Source organism: Camelus dromedarius, chromosome 8, assembly GCF_036321535.1.
Source record: "Camelus dromedarius isolate mCamDro1 chromosome 8, mCamDro1.pat, whole genome shotgun sequence".
Taxonomy (NCBI): domain Eukaryota; kingdom Metazoa; phylum Chordata; class Mammalia; order Artiodactyla; family Camelidae; genus Camelus; species Camelus dromedarius.
In genome coordinates, this window is record NC_087443.1 from 82728247 (window position 1) to 82748905 (window position 20659).

A 20659-nucleotide genomic window follows, 5' to 3' on the forward strand; every position below is an offset into this window, starting at 1 on the left:
TGGCGGTGGTGAGCTCAGCTGACACCCGCCCTGATGCCCCCAGTAACCCCAGCCTGCTCAGCGGGAAGGACACCCACATCCTCCACCAACAGACCCGAGGTGGGGGGCGGGCTTTCCCTCACCGTGGTCCGGCTGGTCTGGTCCTGCCGGGGGCCTTACCTTGCCGAAGCTGCCCTTCCCAATGGCACGCAGGATCTGGAAGTGGTCCAAGTTCACTGCAGAGAAAACAGAGGGATGCCAGGTGAGGTGGTAGAAAGGCCCTGTGCCTGCCACAGCCCCCTGGCTGGAGCAGCCCCCGAGCGCCCCCACGCTGCAGGGGCCCCCAATGCTGCAGGGAGCCCCCACTGCTGCAGGGGCCCCCCACGCTGCAGGGCCCCCCACTGCTGCAGGGAGCCCCCCACGCTGCAGGGCCCCCCACTGCTGCAGGGAGCCCCCATGCTGCAGGGCCCCCCACTGCTGCAGGGAGCCCCCCACGCTGCAGGGCCCCCCACTGCTGCAGGGAGCCCCCACGCTGCAGGGAGCCTCCAATGCTATAAGGAGCCCCCCAACACTATGCAGAGCCCCCAGTGCTGCAGCCCTCTGCAGCCCACCTCACCCCGGAGGAGGGCCGGCCGTGGTGCTGCTGCAGGCTGAGCTCCAGCCCGGGTACCAGAAGGGCCTGAGCCAAGGCAGAGGTGGGCCCCGCGCTCACAGCGGGGTGAGGCCAGGCCGCGCAGCCCACAGGCGGGACGATGGAAGCAGAAGGGACCGGAGCAGCTCAGCTCAGCCCCAGACACCCAGCAGCCCTCAGTGAAAGTGGCCAGAACCCAGGAAGACCCGCAGATCAGCAGCCCAGAGCCTCCGAAGCAGCCACCCGTCCTGCAGAGTCTGGGGACTGTGCCTGGGGGAGTCTCTGGACCGACTTGAGGGGAGCCTGCAACAGCCCAGGACTAATAATGGGGGAGGTCCGCAGCCTGTGGGAGCCCTCGAGGCCTTGTTTCTATCAACTTTCTCCACAGAATCAGACAGTGAGCGCCCCCCACGCTCCCGCGAGGAAAGAGACGCTGAAGATGGCAGCTTTTCTAATCGCTAACCCCTGACAGCCCGGCAGCAGGAGCCCCTGCGGAGCGCAGAGCGGTGTGGACGGCTTTCCAGGGCTCCGCCTACTCTCAAACCAACGCTTTCTCCTTACGCGAGACGGGGTTCACTGCGTCCACGTAGGCTTCTCCCCCACACACGGCTCAGCACCCCAGGTGGGGAACCCGTTTCTGCCCAGGGCCCAGGCCAGTCTGGCCGAAGCCCCCCAGGTCTATGTGCCCCCAGGTCTGTGCCCCCCAGATCTATGTGCCCCCCAGGTCTATGTGCCCCGGGTCTATGTGCCCCCCAGGTCTATGTGCCCCCCAGGTCTATGTGCCCCGGGTCTATGTGCCCCCCAGGTCTATGTGCCCCCCAGGTCTATGCGCCCCCCAGGTCTATGTGCCCCAGGTCTATGTGCCCCCCAGGACTATGCGCCCCGGGTCTATGCGCCCCGGGTCTATGTGCCCCCAGGTCTATGCGCCCCAGGTCTATGTGCCCCCCAGGTCTATGTGACCCCCAGGTCTATGCGCCCCAGGTCTATGTGCCCCCCAGGTCTATGCGCCCCAGGTCTATGCGCCCCGGGTCTATGTGCCCCCAGGTCTATGCGCCCCAGGTCTATGTGCCCCCCAGGTCTATGTGACCCCCAGGTCTATGCGCCCCAGGTCTATGTGCCCCCCAGGTCTATGTGACCCCCAGGTCTATGCGCCCCAGGTCTATGTGCCCCCCAGGTCTATGTGACCCCCAGGTCTATGCGCCCCAGGTCTATGTGACCCCCAGGTCTATGCGCCCCCCAGGTCTATGTGACCCCCAGGTCTATGTGCCCCAGGTCTATGTGCCCCCCAGGTCTATGTGCCCCCCGGGTCTATGTGCCCCAGGTCTCTACCCCCAGGTTTTGTGCCCCATAGGTTTATGTGCCTCCAGGTCTATGTGCCCCTTAGGTCTGTGCCCCCCAGGTCTATGTGCCCCCCAAGTCTATGCGCCCCCCAGGTGTATGTCCCCAAGGTCTATGTGCCCCTCAGGTCTATGCCCCCCAGGTCTGTACCCCCAGGTCTATGCACCCCCAGGTCTATGTGCCCCCAGGTCTATGTGCCCCCCAGGTCTGTACCCCCAGGTCTATGTGCCCCCAAGGTCTATGTAACCCCCAGGTCTATGTGCCCTACAGGTCTATGTCCCCCAGGTCTGTACCCCCAGGTCTGTGTGCCTCCAGGCCTGTGACCCTATCTCAGGGATGGAGCATGAGACACCCAGAGGTGACAAAGGTGCCCAGACTGGCATGGCAGGAAGACACTGCCCGGTGTGGGCGGAGGATGGGCCGTGTGCTGGCGACTCTGCGGGGTCCTTCTAAACCAGGTACTTTTCTACCTGCGCTAGTAGAGGTGGGCTGACCAGGTAACCAAGCACAAGCTTTCACAACCAGAAAGGTGGATGGTGGCCCCAGTCCTTCTAGGGACAGTGTCCCTGGGAGCAGGCCAGCTTGGGGCAGGCCTCCTTCACAGGCACTGGTGTGACTTTGGGGTCAGAGGAGGCCCTTGGTGGCGGCGGGGAAAGGTGAGGCATCGGGGACACAGGGCTGGGGCTGCAGTGTGGCCTGGAGAGACAGGCTCTGCTGGGCGGCTCAGGGCCTGGGGACACCTGCCCGTCTGCTCAGTCTCCTCCTGGGTCTGGCCTGTTGCTGCCTGGAGGCCCAGGGCTCCTTCCTCACTCGGGTTCAGCGCAGCCCCGGCCACTCCCACACGTTGCCGAGGACGAGGGCTGAGCTCGCCCCACCTCAAGAGTGGCCCCTATGGGCCTGCAGAGGGTGTCCTGCTGTGCGTGGCCGGCTCAGCGCCTCGCTGCCAAACGCCCAGTCCAGTGGGCCCAGCGGGAGAAGTTAGCGCCTCCTGTCCCAGAGACAGCTTGCTGTGTTGCCCCTGCCCCACGGCTCCAGCGGCCAGCAGAATGTGGAGCCCCGAGCATGGGCACCGAGGCCATGAGTTAGCAAGACATTTAGCAAGAAAATCACCATGTTTTAGAGAAAAGCACAAATTTCAGACTTCAGTCTTTCCGGGAGAGGAAAGATGGCAATGACACTGCATTAAGTAAGAGGTCAGAAACACAAGGCGCCCACATCCCTCCCCATGGAGGGAGCTTCTCACGGAGCGCTGACTGGATGGGGCCAAGGGAGCGACGCTGCAGGCCTGCGGGCTCCGGCCAGGGCAGCAGGTGAAGGGAGCCATGCGGAGAGCCCGGGCCTGGCCGCCCTTGTGGGCTCCCTGGCCTGCGGTCCACGCTGGGCAGCTCACAGAGCCGGGCCTGTGGTTTTGAGCACAACCCTCCCCACTTCCTGAGACACCAGCAGGGGCGGCTGCAAGATGGGACCCCAGACAGCAGATGGCGCACCGGGCAGTCAGGGACACCGCTTGGCGTAGACGCAGAGGGCATGGGGACCCCAGGTGTGGCTGCAGCATCTCGAGAGCAGTGGGTGTGAGCCGCCAGGCCAGGGCTGGGCAGGTGGACATGGCTCCAGACCTGGGAAGCCACCACGGGTGAGAACCACCCCTGAGGGCAGTGGCCCCAGCCACGTGCCCCTGCTCAGAGTCCTGGCCAGCCCCAACCCCCTGGAGAGCCTCAAGTCCACCCAGCTAATTCTGCCCTCCGGCGACTGGGGGCTCCTCGAGGAACCCAGGACCACTGCCCAACCCGGACACCCAGGCCCAGTCTACCCCGCCCACCCGCTGGGGCTGGAAGCACATGGCTGTGCCAGAGACCCGCATACACCTTCCCCTGCATTCTGTGCCCCCAGGATTACAAAGCGCGTAGAAGGAGCAGATCAATCAGCCCGAGCAGTCCCGAGCTTCACGGCTCTGCCAGGAGCCTAAGTCCTGCACGAAGGAAACATGTCTGCACTGGGCCCTCGCCGCACAGCCACACAGGCACGACCACAGACTCCTCCTGGTGGGAGTGGATAAATATTTTTTAAAAAGGGCTTTAAGACTGTGCTTCCTGAATGCCTTTATTTTGCAGAGCTGACCATCAGAAGCTAGACCAGGTCATCTTAATTCCACCGCCGGACCATGACGGGAGGAAGGCTTAATTCTATTCCCCAAGGGTTGTGGCACCAGTACCAACCCCCTGCACTACCCACGGCCTCAGGGGAGCCCGCCCAGGTCCCCTCTGCAGACGTGGGCTCGGCTCAGGGTCAGTGGCCTGAGCCCGGTGGCCATGGGCCAGTTTCCTTGACCATCTCAGCACTAAGCCCAAAGCCCAGGCGAAGCTCTGCTCCCCTCCAAGGAGGCTGCAGCCATGACCCCAGAGGGTTTCTCACCCAAACTCAGGGCTTCCCCTAAGCCGACCACCCAGGGAAAAGGCCAGGGGCACAGGCAGCACTCTGACGGCCTTGTTTCCAGGGGAACTAACAAGTGGTCCCTGGCGTCCCGGTCCCTGTCTCTGTGCCGCCCGGACACAGGGGCCCCAGCACCAGCACACCCGGCCTGCACGGGTGGCTGCACAAAATGGGACGGGCCACAGGCTCACGGGGAAAGGGGGTGGAGGAGAAAGGGGCCGGTGTTGCCCACGCATCCGGGCGAAGGCAGGAGAGAAACCAAACGCTGGCTCTTGTGCCATGACCCCAAGATCCCAAGCAAAGAGGCTGGGTAACATTTGAACGCTCTTCCCCCAAAATAAAACGACAGTCTGCCCTTCGCATGCCTGCCCAGCCTCCTTTCTGAGGCGAGGACCGGGACGCCCCCCACCCCGACCGTCACCAGAGTCCAGCACTGGGGCAGCGCCCCGCGGGAGGAGGGCCCGACCCAGCAAGCTCCCGGGAAAGTGCTGCTGGGATCTCAGGGCAGAAGGCGGTCCTCTCATCGGCCAGGGCTTCTCTCAAAACAGACAAAAATCTGCTCCGACGAGAAAAGCAAGCGAGAAGATGGGCCCTGGGGAGTAAAAATAGACGGTCTGCAGTCATGAGTCACCGGTCTCATGACCCATGAGGCGCGGGCGCCACAGGCCTGGAGGGGCAGCTGGGCTCCTGACGTCTCGGGGTCGGCGGGCAGAGAAGCCGCGTGGCCAGAGAGCAAGCCCTGGGCCAGGCTGGACCCAGAGCCCAGGCCGGGCCTGCCTCGGCCAGCGTCCCCATTTCGGGAGAGCCCCGTTCCCAAAGCTGTTGTGATTAACAAACGTCGCAAGTTGTGGAAATTCACTCAGAAGGTGCTTAAATTTCCTCATACATCCTATGACCCAGAAAACTCTCCAGGAAAATCGTTCAGTCTGACCAAGGCCCCCCAGAGCAGGGCGGCCCCAGAGCAGCTCCCATGCGCCCCGCAGGCCAGCACAGGACCGGCCTGTGGACACGGACACCTGCACGCGGGGAGCGGCCAGCAGACAGTCACCTCAGACGCAGCGGGGCCCTGACCGGGTGCCCCTGCTCGTCTGCAGGACCGAGACCCCACAGGCCAAGGGCCCCGCAGTCGTTATCGCCTTTAGTTCTCAGAACAGCTGGGTGATGAGGGCAGGTGTTCTGTCCGCAGGCGGGAAACAGCTGGGGAGGGGGTTCTGGGCACCCCCTCCCTCAAAGGGGCCTGCCCTTCCCTCCACCTGAGACACTCCCGCACCCACTCCCGCACTCACTCCCGCCTGGCCACCTGCACACCTTCGTGTCCTTCTCTGGGAAGCCTTCACAGGCCCCTCTGAGAGCTCACCACCCACCAGGGCCCCCCAGCCCATCCGTGGGGCGCCCAGAGCAGCCCTGTGCCTCCCACCACTGCAGCCCTTCCCAGCTGTCCTTCTGAGAAACAGACACTGCCAGGATGTGGCAGCAGCCAAGAGACAGAGCTGAAGCCTCTGGGGTCCCTGAGTTTGGAGCGATCTGGCCCCTGGTGCCTAGAGTACACCCGGAGCCCTGGCTGCGACCAGAGACCAGAAGCCAGCAGGTGCCGCGCCGGCCCGCCCAGACTGGACTCAGGGTGGGGCTGGGGGGCTCCGGGAGACCTCCCCACAGCCACGTCCAGAAAAAGCTTCCGCCCATAACTCACCCTCGGTGCTAGCACTGTTTATCCTGGCCCCTCTCCGGTCTAAAATAGTCTGGAATCGTGTTCCAGTGCTTCATATCCACATCCCCAGACGGCACCGGAACTTTCATAAATTAGTGATTAAGGCAACAGCCAGATCAATAAAGCATCTCTGGCCGGCTGGGCCCAGCTCCTCCAGGCCTGCAGGGAGGTTGCCAGGACGGAACAGGGAGCAGGGCGTTGCTCCGAGGCAGCGGCCCCTGCCACCTGCCAGGGTTGGGGCAGGGGCGCCTCCCCCGGGGCCACCCAGAGGGTCCTGCTGCCCAAGGCCCACGGCTGGCTGCCTCCCACCACCGGGGTGCTCAGCCCTGCCAGTACCACCAGCAGGACAGACCCCCACGCCATCTATGCCACAGCACATGTCAAAATTGAGTCCCTTCTCAAGGATGAACAATATTCCACGGTGCAGACAGACCACAGGTCGCGCATCCGTCCATCCACGGCTGACACTGCATTGTGTTCATGTCTCAGCTGCTGTGAGCACAGTGTGCCCATATTTTCTCAGGACCCTGCTTTCAGCTCCTTTGGATAAACACCCAGAAGCGGGTCTGTGGGATCAAATGACAGTTCAGTTTCTGAGGAACCGTCACACCGCTCCTCCGCGCCCTCACCAGCACATGTGGTTTTCTGGGTTTATCTGAGGCCGGCTCTGGGGGACCTGGGTGTCAGCAGGACCCGGGTGGCAGGGTGGGGGGCCACACACAGCCTGACTGGAAGGGGTGTGTGTGCACATTTGTGTGTGCGCACCTGTGTGTTTGCACGTTGACACACACACGCATGCACGGGCGTGTGCGGAAACAGACCACTGGCCCAGGCCTGGCGGCCCCTCACCCACCTGAGGTCCAGGCTCCCAGAGACCCCCACACCCTGAGAGCCCAGAGAAGCCAGCAGTGGGGCCTGGGGCTGGGCCGCCTGCAGCTCTGCTTGGACCAGATGCCACTTTTACCCCCTTTTCCCCAAGCAGGGCCCAGACCACGGGCTGGGAGACCATCCTTACCCCATGTGGGCACCTCCTCTGCAGCCTCCCCAGACGCCCCGGCCAGGCGGGAGCACGACCCCATGCGTCCTGTCCTCTCCCGGGGTGGGGGGGGGGGATGTGACTGACCATGGGGGCACGCACACAGGACGGCAGGGCTCCCCCTGCAGTTTGCCCGCAGAACGCCCACTGCAGACCTCCGGGACGGGGCTGCGGAGCAGGTGGCGTCAGTGGGGGAGGGAGATCCCCCTGGCCTTATGGGATCCATCAGCCTTCACGCAGCGACTGGTTAACTATTAACCCCGCCCCACCGCAGTCTTGGCCGTTGCCATGGTTTCCTGTTTCTGGACAAGGGTAGAGCCCAGGTCACCGAGGCCCAGAGCCACACACGTCACATCACAAATGGCATTAAGTTTAATTTAATAGAGAAAAAGTACAGGCAGAGATCGGCTCTCAGGAAAGAGAAGGTCACAAGGCTGGGGCTCCTGCGTCAGAGCTGCCCCCAGAGGGGTCTCCACAGAGGGCAGGTCCCCATGCTCCGCATCACTGATCCAGCCCCCAGCAGCTGACGGGACCTGGCCTGCTGAGCCGGACAGAGACACAGCAAAGGCCCACTGGAAAGGCCGGCCGGGGTCGGGGTGACAGCAGCTTCCGAACAGGCAGCCGGCTCAGTAGACAGATGTGTGTCAGCGAGATGGACCCCCTCTCTGCTCACGGCCCAGCCAGGGCCCCTCAGCCCGGCCCACTCCCATGCACCGCAGAACCAAGCCCCAGCCCCGCAGCACACGCACAGGCTCCCACACCACGACCCACGGGGGCCGAGCCTTCCCAGAGCAAGAGGTCCCACTTGCTGTCTGTGAGCACAGGGCACAACATGAGGGCCAGCGCGGACCCCTCTCAGGAAGCTGGGCCCCCAGCTGGCTGGTGCTGCTCCCCAGCCCTCCCCTGAGGGACCGTATCACTCCAGGCCCAGGTCCACTGAGGCTCAGGCTGACAGGCGCCATCAGGAGGAAGCTCTGCTCCGCACGCGGGCACCCAGCTGGGCAGTCTGCACACAGCTCTCCTGGCCAGGGTGGCCACAGGGCACCATTCATCCAGGGCCATTTTAGTCCGAGGACAGGACATGCGGGATCTGTCAACACGTGGGGAAGGAGGGAAGGGGAATGGGAGGAACAAGGCCTGTCAAAGTGCTCTGCACGCCACGGCAGCCCTCGTGGGCCCCCTGCATGGCCAAGACCCAGAACCAGGGTGCTTAGAGGACAGGCTGAGCCCCTTCCCCTTCCAGACCCCCAGTTGCAGGGCCTTCCCTCTGGACCCCACCAGAAGGCTCAGGCTGGGCCCCTGTGCCCTCTGCCTGTAGGGGTGGGGACAGCGGTCAGGCTGGCTTCCGCCCCTCAGGGGACTCGTGCCCATACCCTGAGCCACGGTCACTGCATCCCCTGGGAGCCAGCAGCCAGCCCAGCATCCCCACGTCACTCTGAAAGCCCCGATGTGCGGCTAGCTTGCCCTGGACAACCCCCGGGGAAGTAACCTGCCCCCTCTCTGCCCTCCGCAGCCCGCACTGGCCCCACATCCGAGGCTGGAGCCGGGCTGCACAAAGTGGTTGCTGGCATTTCCTGCAGGTCCAGGCTTCGTCAAAAGGAAGTAGAAACAGGAGGGGCCCAGGGCTTCTGCAGGGGAATCGCACACAAGCTCCCTGCCTGGGTTCCCCAGCTGGTCCGATCCACACGGAGGTGCAGGCCGGTCCACACCACGCCTGCAGCACCCGGAGCCTCTGACATGGGAAAAAGGAAGCAGGTACAGGGTCCCGGTGCCCAGTTCTGTTCCAGCAAATCAACCCCACGCAGGTGCAACCGACACCCCCACCCTGAGGCTGGAACACAGTGAGGCCCAGGAACACCCACCGTTTGGGCATACATTTGTGGGAAAGGCTTTTAAAACTTAAGGGAATCGTGACCCCCAGACCCGGCTGGTGGCTGCCTGGAGCAGAGCACAGCAGCGGGGTCGCTGGTCAAGTCCCAGCTCGGGCTGCACGAGTCCACGCCGAGATGAGACCGTTAACAGAGGGAGACATCACGGGCACACGGGGCTGAGGTGGTGCTGGACTCAGAGCCGGGTGTGGCTGCAGACGTGGGCGCGGGGGCCAGAGGAAGCAGGCGGGGTGAGGGAGGGAGGAGAGGGAGCAGGTACCCGGTTCGGGTAACTGGAAGTGCTCCTGTGACACTCGGACCCGAGGGGGTGACGTGAACTAGCCCGGAGGTGGAAAGGACTCCAGTGCCCATCAGCTCGGGATGGAGGCACGCGAGGTGGTCTGTCCACACCCGGGATATCACTCAGCCATCAAAGGGGTGCAGCGCCGACCCTCGTCGGGGGGCGGATGGACCTGGAGGGGGTCACACTGAGCGAGAGCGGCAGAACACCGACACCGCGGTGCTCAGGTCACGTGCTGGGAAGTCCAGCTCAGGAAGCAGAGAGGGCGGCTGCCCGGGAGGGCGTGGCTGCTGCCCGTGTGGGATCCTCCGGGGCAGTGACAATGCCTTGGAACCAGACACCACACTGGAATGCACTTTAAAGTGGCGAATTTTACGTGAATCTCACCTCAATAAAAAAATTCATTTTATTTAACAAGTGACTCCCGAGCGAATCAGGTCTGTGCGGGACACACGCGGGTTTCCTACTCAAGGTGATCGCGCGGGGTGGAGGCGAGGGCAGGACAGTCATTAACCTTGTTCCTTCTGGATGGAAGAGGTAAGATTCACGTGTGCAGCCAAGGCAGCTTTGCTCTGACATTCACCGATGCTAAATTCACAAAAACCCAGCCTCATCCATCAAATCTCTATTTTATTTATATTCAGCCTAGTTTCAAAAAAGGACTGGAGGCAGCGACCCATTTCCTGGACCCATCTCTGCAGCAGAGCAGCGGGTTCTGTCTGGAAAGACGGGGGGTGTGTGGAGGGGGCCAACAGGACAGCCGACCTCCCCCCAGAAGGAGCCCGGCCCACGAAGCTGGCCCCCAGCCCTGCCTCCCACCGCGGCCCCAGCTCTCCGCGGCCCGCACACCCAGTCACGCCTTCCAGGCCCGTTTTGCTTCGTCAAGATGTAAAACATGTGCTCTCTAAAAGTCACTATTAAGGACGTGAAAAATAAACCTGGGTTGTGACCAGATTATGTAAGTAATAAAATGACAGAACACCCAGTTTAAAAACAGGCAGAGACATCGACAGACCGTTTACAGAGGAGGACGTACACCAAGGCCAAGGGGCACCGGAAACCACGCGCGACGTCCTCAGACACCAGGCGAGGCACCACGGCCCCCACCTGGTGGCCGGTGAGGGGCGGACAGCACTGTGCCCGCTGGACGGGGAACAGTCCACCCAACACGTGCTGGTGGGAACAGAACATGTCGCTTTGGAAAACTCGTTGGCAGCCTCTTACAAAGCCACACACACCCCGACGGTGCCACCAGGCAGTCAGTCCCTACTCACCCCAGAGAAACCAGACGTCTACACAGGAATGTTCTTTGCAACCTTGTTCCTAATAGCCACATCCTGCAACCAACCCAAACGTCCATCTGCGGGAGAGTGGACGAAGAGGCTGAGCTGTGCCCGTACAGAACAGGGCTCGGCGATTTTCTTCTAAGAAAGAACAAACTACTGATACGTAACAAGACGGATGGGTCCCCGAAACACTGCACTGAAGCCAGACTGAAAGGCGCACATAGTGTGGCTCTGATTACGGACGCTCAGGGCAGGCACGACTACTCCCTAGGGCAGGCACGACTACTCCCTAGTGACAGGAACAGCGTCAGGGCTCACCTCTGGGCGCGGGGAGGGGCCGCCTGGAACAGCGGGGGGCCTCCAGGCGGGTGGAGATGTTCCGTTTCTGGGCGGGGTCTTGGTTACATGGGTGGACACGTTTGTCAAAACTCATCAGCAATACGCACTTTAGCACAATTTTCGCTCAGTGAAAATACACAGAACACGTATTATGAGCATTTCGTGGAGGGGGACTTTGAGGCATCCAATCTGCTCTGTTGCAGGAGAGAGTTGTTCACCGCCTGAGAGCAGGAGTCTAAGGACCAGAGAGGTTCAGTGATCTGCCCTTGTCACAGGGCCAACAAGCGGGGCGTCCGGGTCAGAACCCAAGTCTCAGGGTGGGGGATGGTGCTGCAAAGGGGGGCGAGTTCACAGTGGGGCTGGGGAGCTGGCTAGAAGTGCTTCTGGGGGACAAGGGTGCCTGCAGTGGGCTCGGCTGACGGGAAGGGGCTCCAAGGAGCACAGGACATCGCCTGAGCTCACGGCACGTGAGCAGCCTGGGGGCCTGGGCTTCACGGGGAGAGAGGCTGTGGGCACAGGCCGGGGGCACCCACTGTCTGCCAGGCACCAGTGAGCCCCGGGAGCGGGCGGCTGGGCGGGAGGCCCTATCCAGCCCCGCCACCGGGGAGCAGGCACAGCTGCCGTCCCGCCCTCACAGGAGCAGGCTGACTCTGAGACCGCTCGGCCAGCAGCATCCTGGGTGACCCCACGCAGCCCAGGGCTCAGCTCAGGACCAGCCTGGGCCCCGCGGGATCCCACAGGCTGTGCCCACCGAATGTCGCACACTTGGGGCTTCCCAGCCCAGCCCCAGGCCTCCCTGGTCCCCTTATCCCCAACGTGGCGTCTCTGGCCAGTGACTCACGTGCCCCGGGCTCAGTCTGGTCAGAGCAGACTAGGTGAACCAGGGGACCACGCCCCTCCAGAAGCAGAGCGCTCGGTGAGGGCGCTGGGCTCCTGTTGGGTCCCTTGTAACCTGGCCCAAATGGGAGGCGTTTGGCCAAGACAGAAGTCACTCTTCCTCTGGAGCTCAGTGACACACCTCAGACCACACCTGTGTGCGCGTGTGTCTGTGGTGTGCCTGCACAGCTGGGGGCACAGAGGTCCGGCACAAGGCCTCTTCGAGTGGCTGTGCTGAGCGCCAGCCCCAGGTCTGACAGACACATCCTGCCCGGAGCCTGCATGCTGCCCCGGGGTCCGGGCAACTTCCAAGCTGTGGGAAAGAGACGCAGCCGAGCCGCGTCCTCCCCTGGGGACCTCGGGCGTCCTCGGAGGCGCTGCGGGAGGGGCGGTGGTGCGGGGAAAAGCGTATTGAGGCGAGTATGGGGCCTCGAGGCCGTGTACCAGCCCCCTGCCCTGCCGGGAGCCGCCTCCTCCGGCCCCGGCTGCTGGGCCTCAGGCTGGCTGACGGGTGGGTTTACCCCCTAAGGTGCAAAGGCCACTGGCTGAGCTGACAAGAGCGGACAGTCTCACTCCTGCCTGTCCGCTCACAAAGCAGCGGGACCGCAGGCGGCCGCCGTGCCCCCAGCACCTGGGAGCGCCCTGGCCCCCCCACGCAGAGCCCCGCACCTTTACCTAAGCCTCACCGAGTCAGTCAGGCCCTCTAACGGCTTTCGAGCAATCAGGTGGGATTTTCGAAGGAGCATCTTATGTTGGCTAAATGGCCTCACCCTGAGGGTGGCCTCCAATCAAAAGAGGAAGCTCTTTGCCCCAAAAGGTGCTCTGAGTCCCTGGCAGATCCAGGTTGGGGTGACTGCAGTGCTGCCGGGGGACTCAGACAAGTACCCCTGCAGCACCAAGCCCAGTCCTCAGCACCTAACAGGGGCTTGTTGGAAGACTGAATGAGTGAGTAAGCGAATGAATGAACGAGCAAATGGCTGAGCGAACGAGTGACTGAGCGAAAGAAGAATCGCAGAGCCGCCCCCCCCTCACTGGCCTCGGCCCCCTCCCAGGGCCCCCTCCGAGGGCCCCCCTCCCAGGGCTCCCCTCCCAGGGCCCTCCTCCCAGGGCCCCCCTCCCAGGTCTCCCCTCCAGGGCCTCCTCCCAGAGCCCCTCCCCTCCCAGGGCCCCCTCCCAGAGCCCCTCCCCTCCCAGGGCCCCCTCCGAGGGCTCCCCTCCCAGAGCCCCCTCCCAGGGCCCCCTCCGAGGGCTCCCCTCCCAGGGCCCCCCTCCCAGGGCCCTCCTCCCAGGGCCCCCTCCCAGGGCTCCCCTCCCAGAGCCCCCTTCCCAGGGCCCCCCTCCCAGAGCCCCTCCCCTCCCAGGGCCCCCCTCCCAGGGCCCCCTCCCAGGGCTCCCCTCCCAGGGCTCCTCTCCCAGGTGGCCCCTGCTGACCTGACAGTGTGCTTGGGCGACTTATTTTTTAAGATCCGTGGAATTTTGAAAATACGTAGGGAACCCAACCGTCTGCAAGACGAATGGAGTGTTCAGGCTGGAGTCGAGGAGAGAGTTGCCCTGGGTCAGCCACCCTGGGGGCCTCCGTACAGGACAGGACAGGACGGGATGGGGCAGGACCAGACCTCGCCAGGGCGGCCAGAGGAGGGCAAAAGCGGGAGGCAGGTTTCTGCCCGGTGAGCTAAGACCTCACAGTTCCAGTGCCGGCTTCCCTAGAACTGCCTGGCCGCCCCCGCGAGCTGCCCATCCCAGGTGTGGCCACCTGAGACCACGACGCCAACCAGGCTGGAGCTCAGCGGAGGGGACGCCTCCCCTGGTGCGAGGGGCCAGAGCAGAGGGACTGGCGCACGTGGTGGGGGCCCTCCCTGCCTGGGGAGCAGCTGACAGCCAGCCCCAGTGCAGTGTGCCCTCATGCAAGGGCAGCTGGCGTCTTAGTCCCACGCTGGTCCCACGCTGCGTTTGGATAAACAGAAGAAACGCAGGGATTGTTAAGGAAAAGTTGCTATTTTAAATTCCACCTCACAGTAAGTGCGTGGTTTTATTTCAGACCTTCTCTTTAAAAAGAAATTTGCATATGTTTTTGATGGAAAGTGGATATTTAAGTTTTAATAAACCACATGGTTGCTTGTCTTGCAGGAGAGGGGTGGTGACAAAGCCTTTTAGCAGCCTGCGGCGGCCACACCACCTAGAGGACGCTTACCCGAGGCTGCAGACTTCATGGAGCCTGGCCACTGCCCTGGTCCAGATGAGGCCACCCCAAGCCCACAGGCACTGGCCCGCCTGCAGGATGAACCTGGGCAAACACAGAGCAGAGCGTCACGGCCAGAGCAGGAGCACGCCGGTCAGCACATGCGTTCTCCCCACCTCTGTGCCGTCGCTGGCCAGGACCAGCTGCCCTCCCACTCCCCAGAGGACCTCCCAGCCAGCGGGGGGCAGCTGCACCTCAGAGGAGGGCCATTTGAGGTGACAGCCACGGCAGGGGCCCTAAGAAATCAGCCCTCGGCCCCCAGTTCCCGAGGACCCACCTCCACACAACAGGGCCCGGCTGATGCACAAACCACGCCGGCTTCCTAGAGGCGCGAGGGGAGCCCAGGCGCCAAGGGCGCTGTCCCGGGTGCTGCCCCAGCGCTGCCCAGCCGCGCCACCCTCCAGGGCCCACGGGGAAGAGTGCGGGGAGCAACCGTAACGGTGCGGTGGGTGTGGCAGGCGCGAGGGGCCTGCGGTCCACCCTTCGGGAGAGCACGGCCTGGCCTGGCTTTGGAGAAGTGGTCAATTTATTGGCATCCGAGCACAGGGAGGGGGGCCGACAGTTTACTCCAAAAGCCCATCAGAGTCTCAGATCCATCTATTCCGCCTCATTTCCTCCAACGACGTGATCTCACAGTGCCGGCAAACTGCCGAGTGGCCAGCGTCCAACACGGCCCCAAGCTGCTCACCCACACCCGGGACTCCAAGTCGGACGGGCTTCCTGTGCCTCCTCTGGGCTCAGTCTCCCCAGGAGACCCTCAGAGACCCCCCCATAAGAGATGCATCAGGCTCCAACCAAAGTCCCCCCAGGCCCGTCCGTCCCTCCCTGCTCCTCCCTCCTGCTTCCCTGCGAGGAAGCAGAGGTGCCCCCACTTGGGTGGGGAGAGGGGAGGTTACGGGGACGTCTGTGTGGGAAACGCAGGCTCCCCGGCCCTCTCTGGGCTGTGGCGTCTCTGTGGGTGGGAAGGAGCTTGTGTGCAGCCGAGAACACCCAGAACACCCGCGTCTGCTGCCCCCGCGCCTCGTCCTGTCTCACACAGACCCGCACCCCAAGTCTGGACGCCATTTTCTGATGGCTAATTTTTCCAATCCCCAAAAATATCAGAAGGTGGATGTATAGCTAGAAAACAGTACAGAGACTGCTGGGAAAACAACGCGCAAGGAAAGATGCAAGAAGCTGATTTTTAAAGAGAGTCATGAAACGCCGAAAAGCTGAGGTGTCTGAGGCCAGCAGGTGGCGTCGCCCACGGCCCGCAGACGGAGCCCTGCCCCAGGCCTTGGCACAGGACAGGGGTCCAGGCCTCTACCCTGAGCTGGTTGCGAGGCATTTAAATGGGGTCCCGGGTGCCGGTTAAATGCAGTCGGAGCCTTCCCCACACACACGCACACAACGTCTCTGACCCGGGCACAGCTGCCCGAGTGACCAGGCTGGTCCACAGCCCGATGGCTCACAGCAGACACCCCCAGGGATCGAGGACACAGCCGGCTCCCCCACAGCCCCGCTCCCCCTCTCTAACCACCCTCTTCCGGATCAAGAGGCTGGATTACCATCCTGGCAAAGGGGTGTGTCTATTTCTGGCCAAACTTGAATAGAATTAAGCAAAGATATGATTTTCAGACAGAGCACAAGGCTTCTGTTCTCTTGGGGGCTTCCAAAAATAAAGAGTCGAAGAACCGAGCAGAGCCAGGAGTCTGCATCCTCGGGGATGTTCTAGTTTGTTGTTTCCAGGACAAAAACCCACATGGCGCGCAGAGGGGGTGGCCGGACTGCAAGACGGTCCCGGAGAGCTGCACGGAGAGGACCGGGCCCACCCTGCTTGCGCAGGCCTGGGCACAAAGCAGGCCGCAGCTCGCGCCCTTTCCCGCACAGGGAGGCGGCAGGCTGGGGCTCGCTAGGACCCAGACCCTCAGTAGTGTCGGCGTCCTGCCTCACCTGCGGCCCCAGCGGGCTTCTTCTCGTGAGGATACCTTGGGCCTGGAGAGCCGGCCCGACCCCCGCTGGCCTCCACTGGACGGAGGGCTGAGACCCTGAATCGCCTGCTGGCCCACATCCCCTCAGGACATCCCCCCAAACACACACAGTGAATTCACAGGAGCTCTAGGGACGAGTGAGCGAATGTATCTGTAATTCTGGAGCAAGAGGTGCCCTTCTAAGGAGGAAGCAAAGCCCAGAAGCACAAAGGGAGACTGCTTGTCAGATGGGTTGACCTTAATCCTATAAACATCAGAAGCTTCTGTGTAGAGAAAAAGTAGCCCAATTAAAAAAATCAGAACAGTGCAAACTGGGAGAAGGTATCTGCAATAAATACGACCAAACCAAGGGCAAATCTCCTTGAATCCCAGCAAACCCACACACAGCGAGGAAGCCAAGCCAACAGAAAAAGGCCGAGGCCCTGACGGGCCGGTCACTGTGACACTCGGGGGTCAGACCCAGGACGGTGTCCCCCTCACTCCACCAACGCAGCACAGAGACGCGCCCGGCCTCCGCCTGCGCTGGAGGCGGCGGGGAGGCTGGCTCACCCCAAGCCACTGCGGCGGCGAGCGGGGGCCCTGCCGAAGCGACAGCGACCAGCGTGGGGGCACTCGCTCTTTAAGGCCACAGTGCAGCTGCTGTGAATTCCATGTCAGTGACGCACGACGTTCATCGAGACCAACATGCAGTGACATTCACAACTTACACCTGCAGACCAGAAAGCCCCAAGACAGCCCAGGGGCCCGTGACCGGGGTGGGAACACCCTCCAGTGAGCGGTAAACAGACTGCTGTGCAGACGCCACGTGGCGTGTTGTTCACTGTGTAGACTGCAGACAATGGGTGTTGTCAAGTGGAATACTGTGTAGACCTTAAAATCCAGGGGGACAAAAAGACGCCATGAAGCTTTTGTAAAAGCCCAGAATTCCCCGGACACGACAGTCTGTTCCTGTAAACCAGGACCTCCACGCTGGCGGCACACGCGTGTAGAGACGCACGCACACGCGTGTGACACAGCTTCACTGTCCATCCCCTAGTCCTCTGGGCGTTTGAGTATCTGAACTTGGAACGTGAATTACTTTTTTATCCCAGTAGAGATGATCTGGGTGTGAGATTATGGGCTATTTTTGGTTTTCTTCTTTATGCTTCTCTATTTTATTTTTTTTAAAGCCTTTTAAATGAGATACAAAAACAGCCCCAGCTGTCCCTTACTTCACCAGACCACCCCTACTGGGCGAAAGAATCCACCTGCCAACTCGCGTCTTCGGGGACGCAGACCCGTGTTTCTCATGCTCGTATGAGTGACTTTTTTTAAAAAAGTTAAAAAAAAATTTTTTCCTTACATTTTTTTTTGTTTGTGGGGTTTTTTTTTGGGGGGGGGTGGTAATTAGGTTTATTTATTTATTTATTTGTTTATTTAATGGAGGTACTGCGGATTGAACCCAGGACCTCGAGCATGCTGAGCACGCTCTGCCACTGAGCTATACCTTGCCCTTACAAGAATGGCTTTTTTTAAATAAAAGAACAAAATATTCTCATACAGCCCCAAGGATATCCTCCTGGAACCTGACCTGGAAAGCACTGGAAACACTGTCTAAAGAAATTAAAATCTTACCCCAAGAAGAGGGCTTCTGGGGCAAAATGAGCAGATGGGAGGTTCTCGCCCTGCAGCAGCTGGTCAGGCGGCTTTCAAGGCCACCGTCCAGGGAAGCCCCTTCTCCTGGTGCTCGGGCCCTTAGGGTTGGCTCAGGGACCACGCAAGCCTCAGTCCCCAGCGGGAGAAGCTGGGCGGCTATCTCAGCCCAAGCAGGGACGGAGGGAGGGGGCCAGACATCCCCGTGAGGCCGGAGCCGCGGCCAGGCCATCGTCTGACCGCATCCTGCCGACCCAGCCGAGGCGGAGCCCCGGCCACACACGCGCAGCCGCACGCACTGGGCCGGCGGGGGAGGGGTGCTGGGCTGCACCCGCAGCCACGCTGTGCTCAGAGAGACACGTGGAGCCCAGCTCAGCGGGGCCTGTGGCCGCAGCAGCCGTGAGGGCCTCGCAGAACCACCCACCACTGCTCCCAAAAAAAAGCAGATTCACGCCACCCCCTCCCCAGGCCACGTGTCCCTGGGACAGCCAACGCGCCAGCTGGGACCGAAAAGGCTCCCGTGTCACCTTCCCCAGGTGTCGGGCGCTGCCGCCCTCACGTGGGGAGCAACACCCCGAGACAGCCGCGCGACAAGGGGCCCACGGGCGGCAGTGCCCAGCCTGCCCTTGTGCCCGAGAGCCTTTGCTGCTTATTTAACTGACGGCCTCAGGCTGGGGGTGGGGGTGGTAATGTGCACGGAAGCCCCCACCTGAGGGAAAAAGAGTAAAGCCGATGACTGTTAGGAAGAGGCAGCAAAGGGCATTCTGATGGCGCAGCTGCCCTGTGACGAGACGAGGGGCCATCGGTTACATGTCCTGACCACCAACTGCCTCTCCTCGCTGGAACTCAGCCATGGAGGTGACTCTGCTGCTCCTGTTTTGTCACCAGAGGGAAGGGAGACAAGCCAGCGGGACCATATCCATCCCCGAGCCCACCCCTCGGAGGCCGGCCCTGCCCCGAGCTCGCAGGGTAAAGGGAGCCCAGGCCCTTCGCTCCCCCACAAAGGGCCACCACCAGCACAGACCCCCACACAGGCGGCAGACCAGGCATGGCATCCAGGGGAGCGAATGGTGAGGCCTGGGCAGAGCGGGTGGGCGCCCTGCGGTGGGGGGCAGGGCCGGACTGGGCACCCGGGAGTCAGCCAAGGCCGTGGACCCAGAGTGACGCCCGCCCATGTCAGCATCTGCAGACCCTGCGAGGCAGCCCTGGGAAGGCCCTCCCCACCCCGCGCCGCACGGCTCAGGGATAAGCGCAGAGACGCGCAAAGGCTGGAGGCACTCGGAGGGGCCTGCAGGACATGGGCAGAGCAGACTGGCGCAAAGGGGCTACTAGAAAATAAGAAGTGTCACTGAGGCACAGAGGTTTTGAGGATCGAAGGCTGAGCAGCGTCCCAGGCAGGCTTTCCCAGCTGTGCCACCCAGCAGCCTGGACACCCCTCCCCTGGCGCTGAAATGGGCCAGAGACCCCCGGAAGGGAGGGCACTCATGGTGATGGGAGCTCCTGGCCCATGCTGAGGGAGGGTCTGGCCTCGGGAAGGGGCCACCCCTACCCCCTGGGCACAGAGGAAGCAGGTGAGGAGCAGTTTGCTCCCTGGAAAAGCTGGGAGGGTCCGGCTGGCTTTCCGCATCGTGGCGTCTGCTGCAGAGCCGAGGCAGCTGGAGGAGTGGAGGGTGCAGACGGAGGCTGTCATGGAGATGACCCCGCGCGACAGCGAGGGGCTTGTGCGGTGACAGCACACGGTCTGGCTCCGCGGTGGTGGCGACAGTGTGGAAGCAACCAGCTGTCGCCTCCCACCTCTCCTCCCCAGGGCCCCAGATGGCGCCCACTTCTCCCAGACTGGTGCCCAGCAGGCCCTGCCCAGCCCCCACCACAGCCAGTGGCCAGGTGCCCAAAGGAGCAGAGGGTGCAGCACCCCGCAACCGTCAGCCATGATGAGGGAGCCCACAGCGCCGACCAGTACCTGTCTGGCTACAGAAAACGCTCCTCTTTGTCACAGATTCTCCAAATCTGGGACTTGCCGTTGAGGACTTTTCGGGCATCTGCAGCCTCCAGCCCCACTGGCCAAACGAAGCGCAGCATCTCATGGGCCCAGGGGCATGGCGTTAAAGGGGCGACTTCACCAACCAGGCCCGAGACCACCCAGACCCGACACCTGTTGCCAGGAGGGTCTGCCAGGGGTGCCGGGCCGAAAGAGGAGGCTCAGATGTCAGCCTCAAGCCCAGGAGGTGGTGGCTGGAGGTGGGGCATACAGGACGGTGCAGGTGCCGGGCAGCGCAGCCACCCACGCAGACACCGCTGACCATGCGGGCCTTTCCATCCAGATAAACCACTCAGGGGCTGCAGCTCTGGGACCCCCCACCCCAAAGGCCCAGGGGAAACTCAGCGTAGATCCCCAGATTTAAGGGCTGGGTGCTCAGTGAACAGCTCCCCCCACAAGGGGCTTATGTTCTAACATGGGGACACTGACGATAAACAGTTAATAGGTGGGATAACAAATGGAAAAACAGAAAAACAGCACGACTGTAGACTTCAACATACAGTTACACTAAAGCAAATGGATTAACATTCCAATTACAAAGCAGTCATTTTCAGACTGGAGTTTAAAAAGCAAGCATCAGCCATGTGTTATTTATAAAGGAACCACATTCCACGGAAGGTACCGGCGAGAGGTGAAGGGTGGAGACCAACCAAAGAAAGTGGGGCAGCAGCCACGTTACTATCAAAGCAGGCCTGAGGCCAAGGAACATTACCAGGCGTTTCCTAAGGATAAAAGATTCAGATCGTCCCGGACACAGCAGCACCAAGCGTACATGCAGCCAAATACATGAGGCAAAGCCAACCGGACAAAAGGAAGAAACGGACTAACCAACAGGGCTGGAGATTTCACCATCCCTCTCTGTTACTGACAGACAGAAAAAAAAAAGCAGAGAGAGAAAACACAACACTGGCAGGAGTGAAGCGAGGCATCACTACAGACATTAAAAGAAAAGTAACCTCCTTGTGCCAACAAACACAGCAACCTGGAC

At 62.1% G+C, this 20659-nt stretch overlaps 1 protein-coding gene across 6 annotated transcripts in view; it reads right to left on the reverse strand.

Moving 5' to 3' along the window:
* The window catches only part of STK32C (serine/threonine kinase 32C), an 88170-nt gene that overhangs the window by 34281 nt on the left and 33230 nt on the right, over positions 1–20659 (reverse strand). For 3 of the 6 annotated variants that reach the window (XM_064488569.1, XM_064488568.1, XM_064488567.1), the window contains one exon: positions 160–215. In XM_064488569.1, coding sequence (XP_064344639.1) covers positions 160–215 — 56 coding nt within the window. Of the gene's footprint in view, positions 1–159; positions 216–6068; positions 6090–13983; positions 14069–17615; positions 17636–20659 lie in introns of those variants that run through there. The other 3 variants (XM_064488573.1, XM_064488571.1, XM_064488572.1) reach the window with 3 other exon arrangements.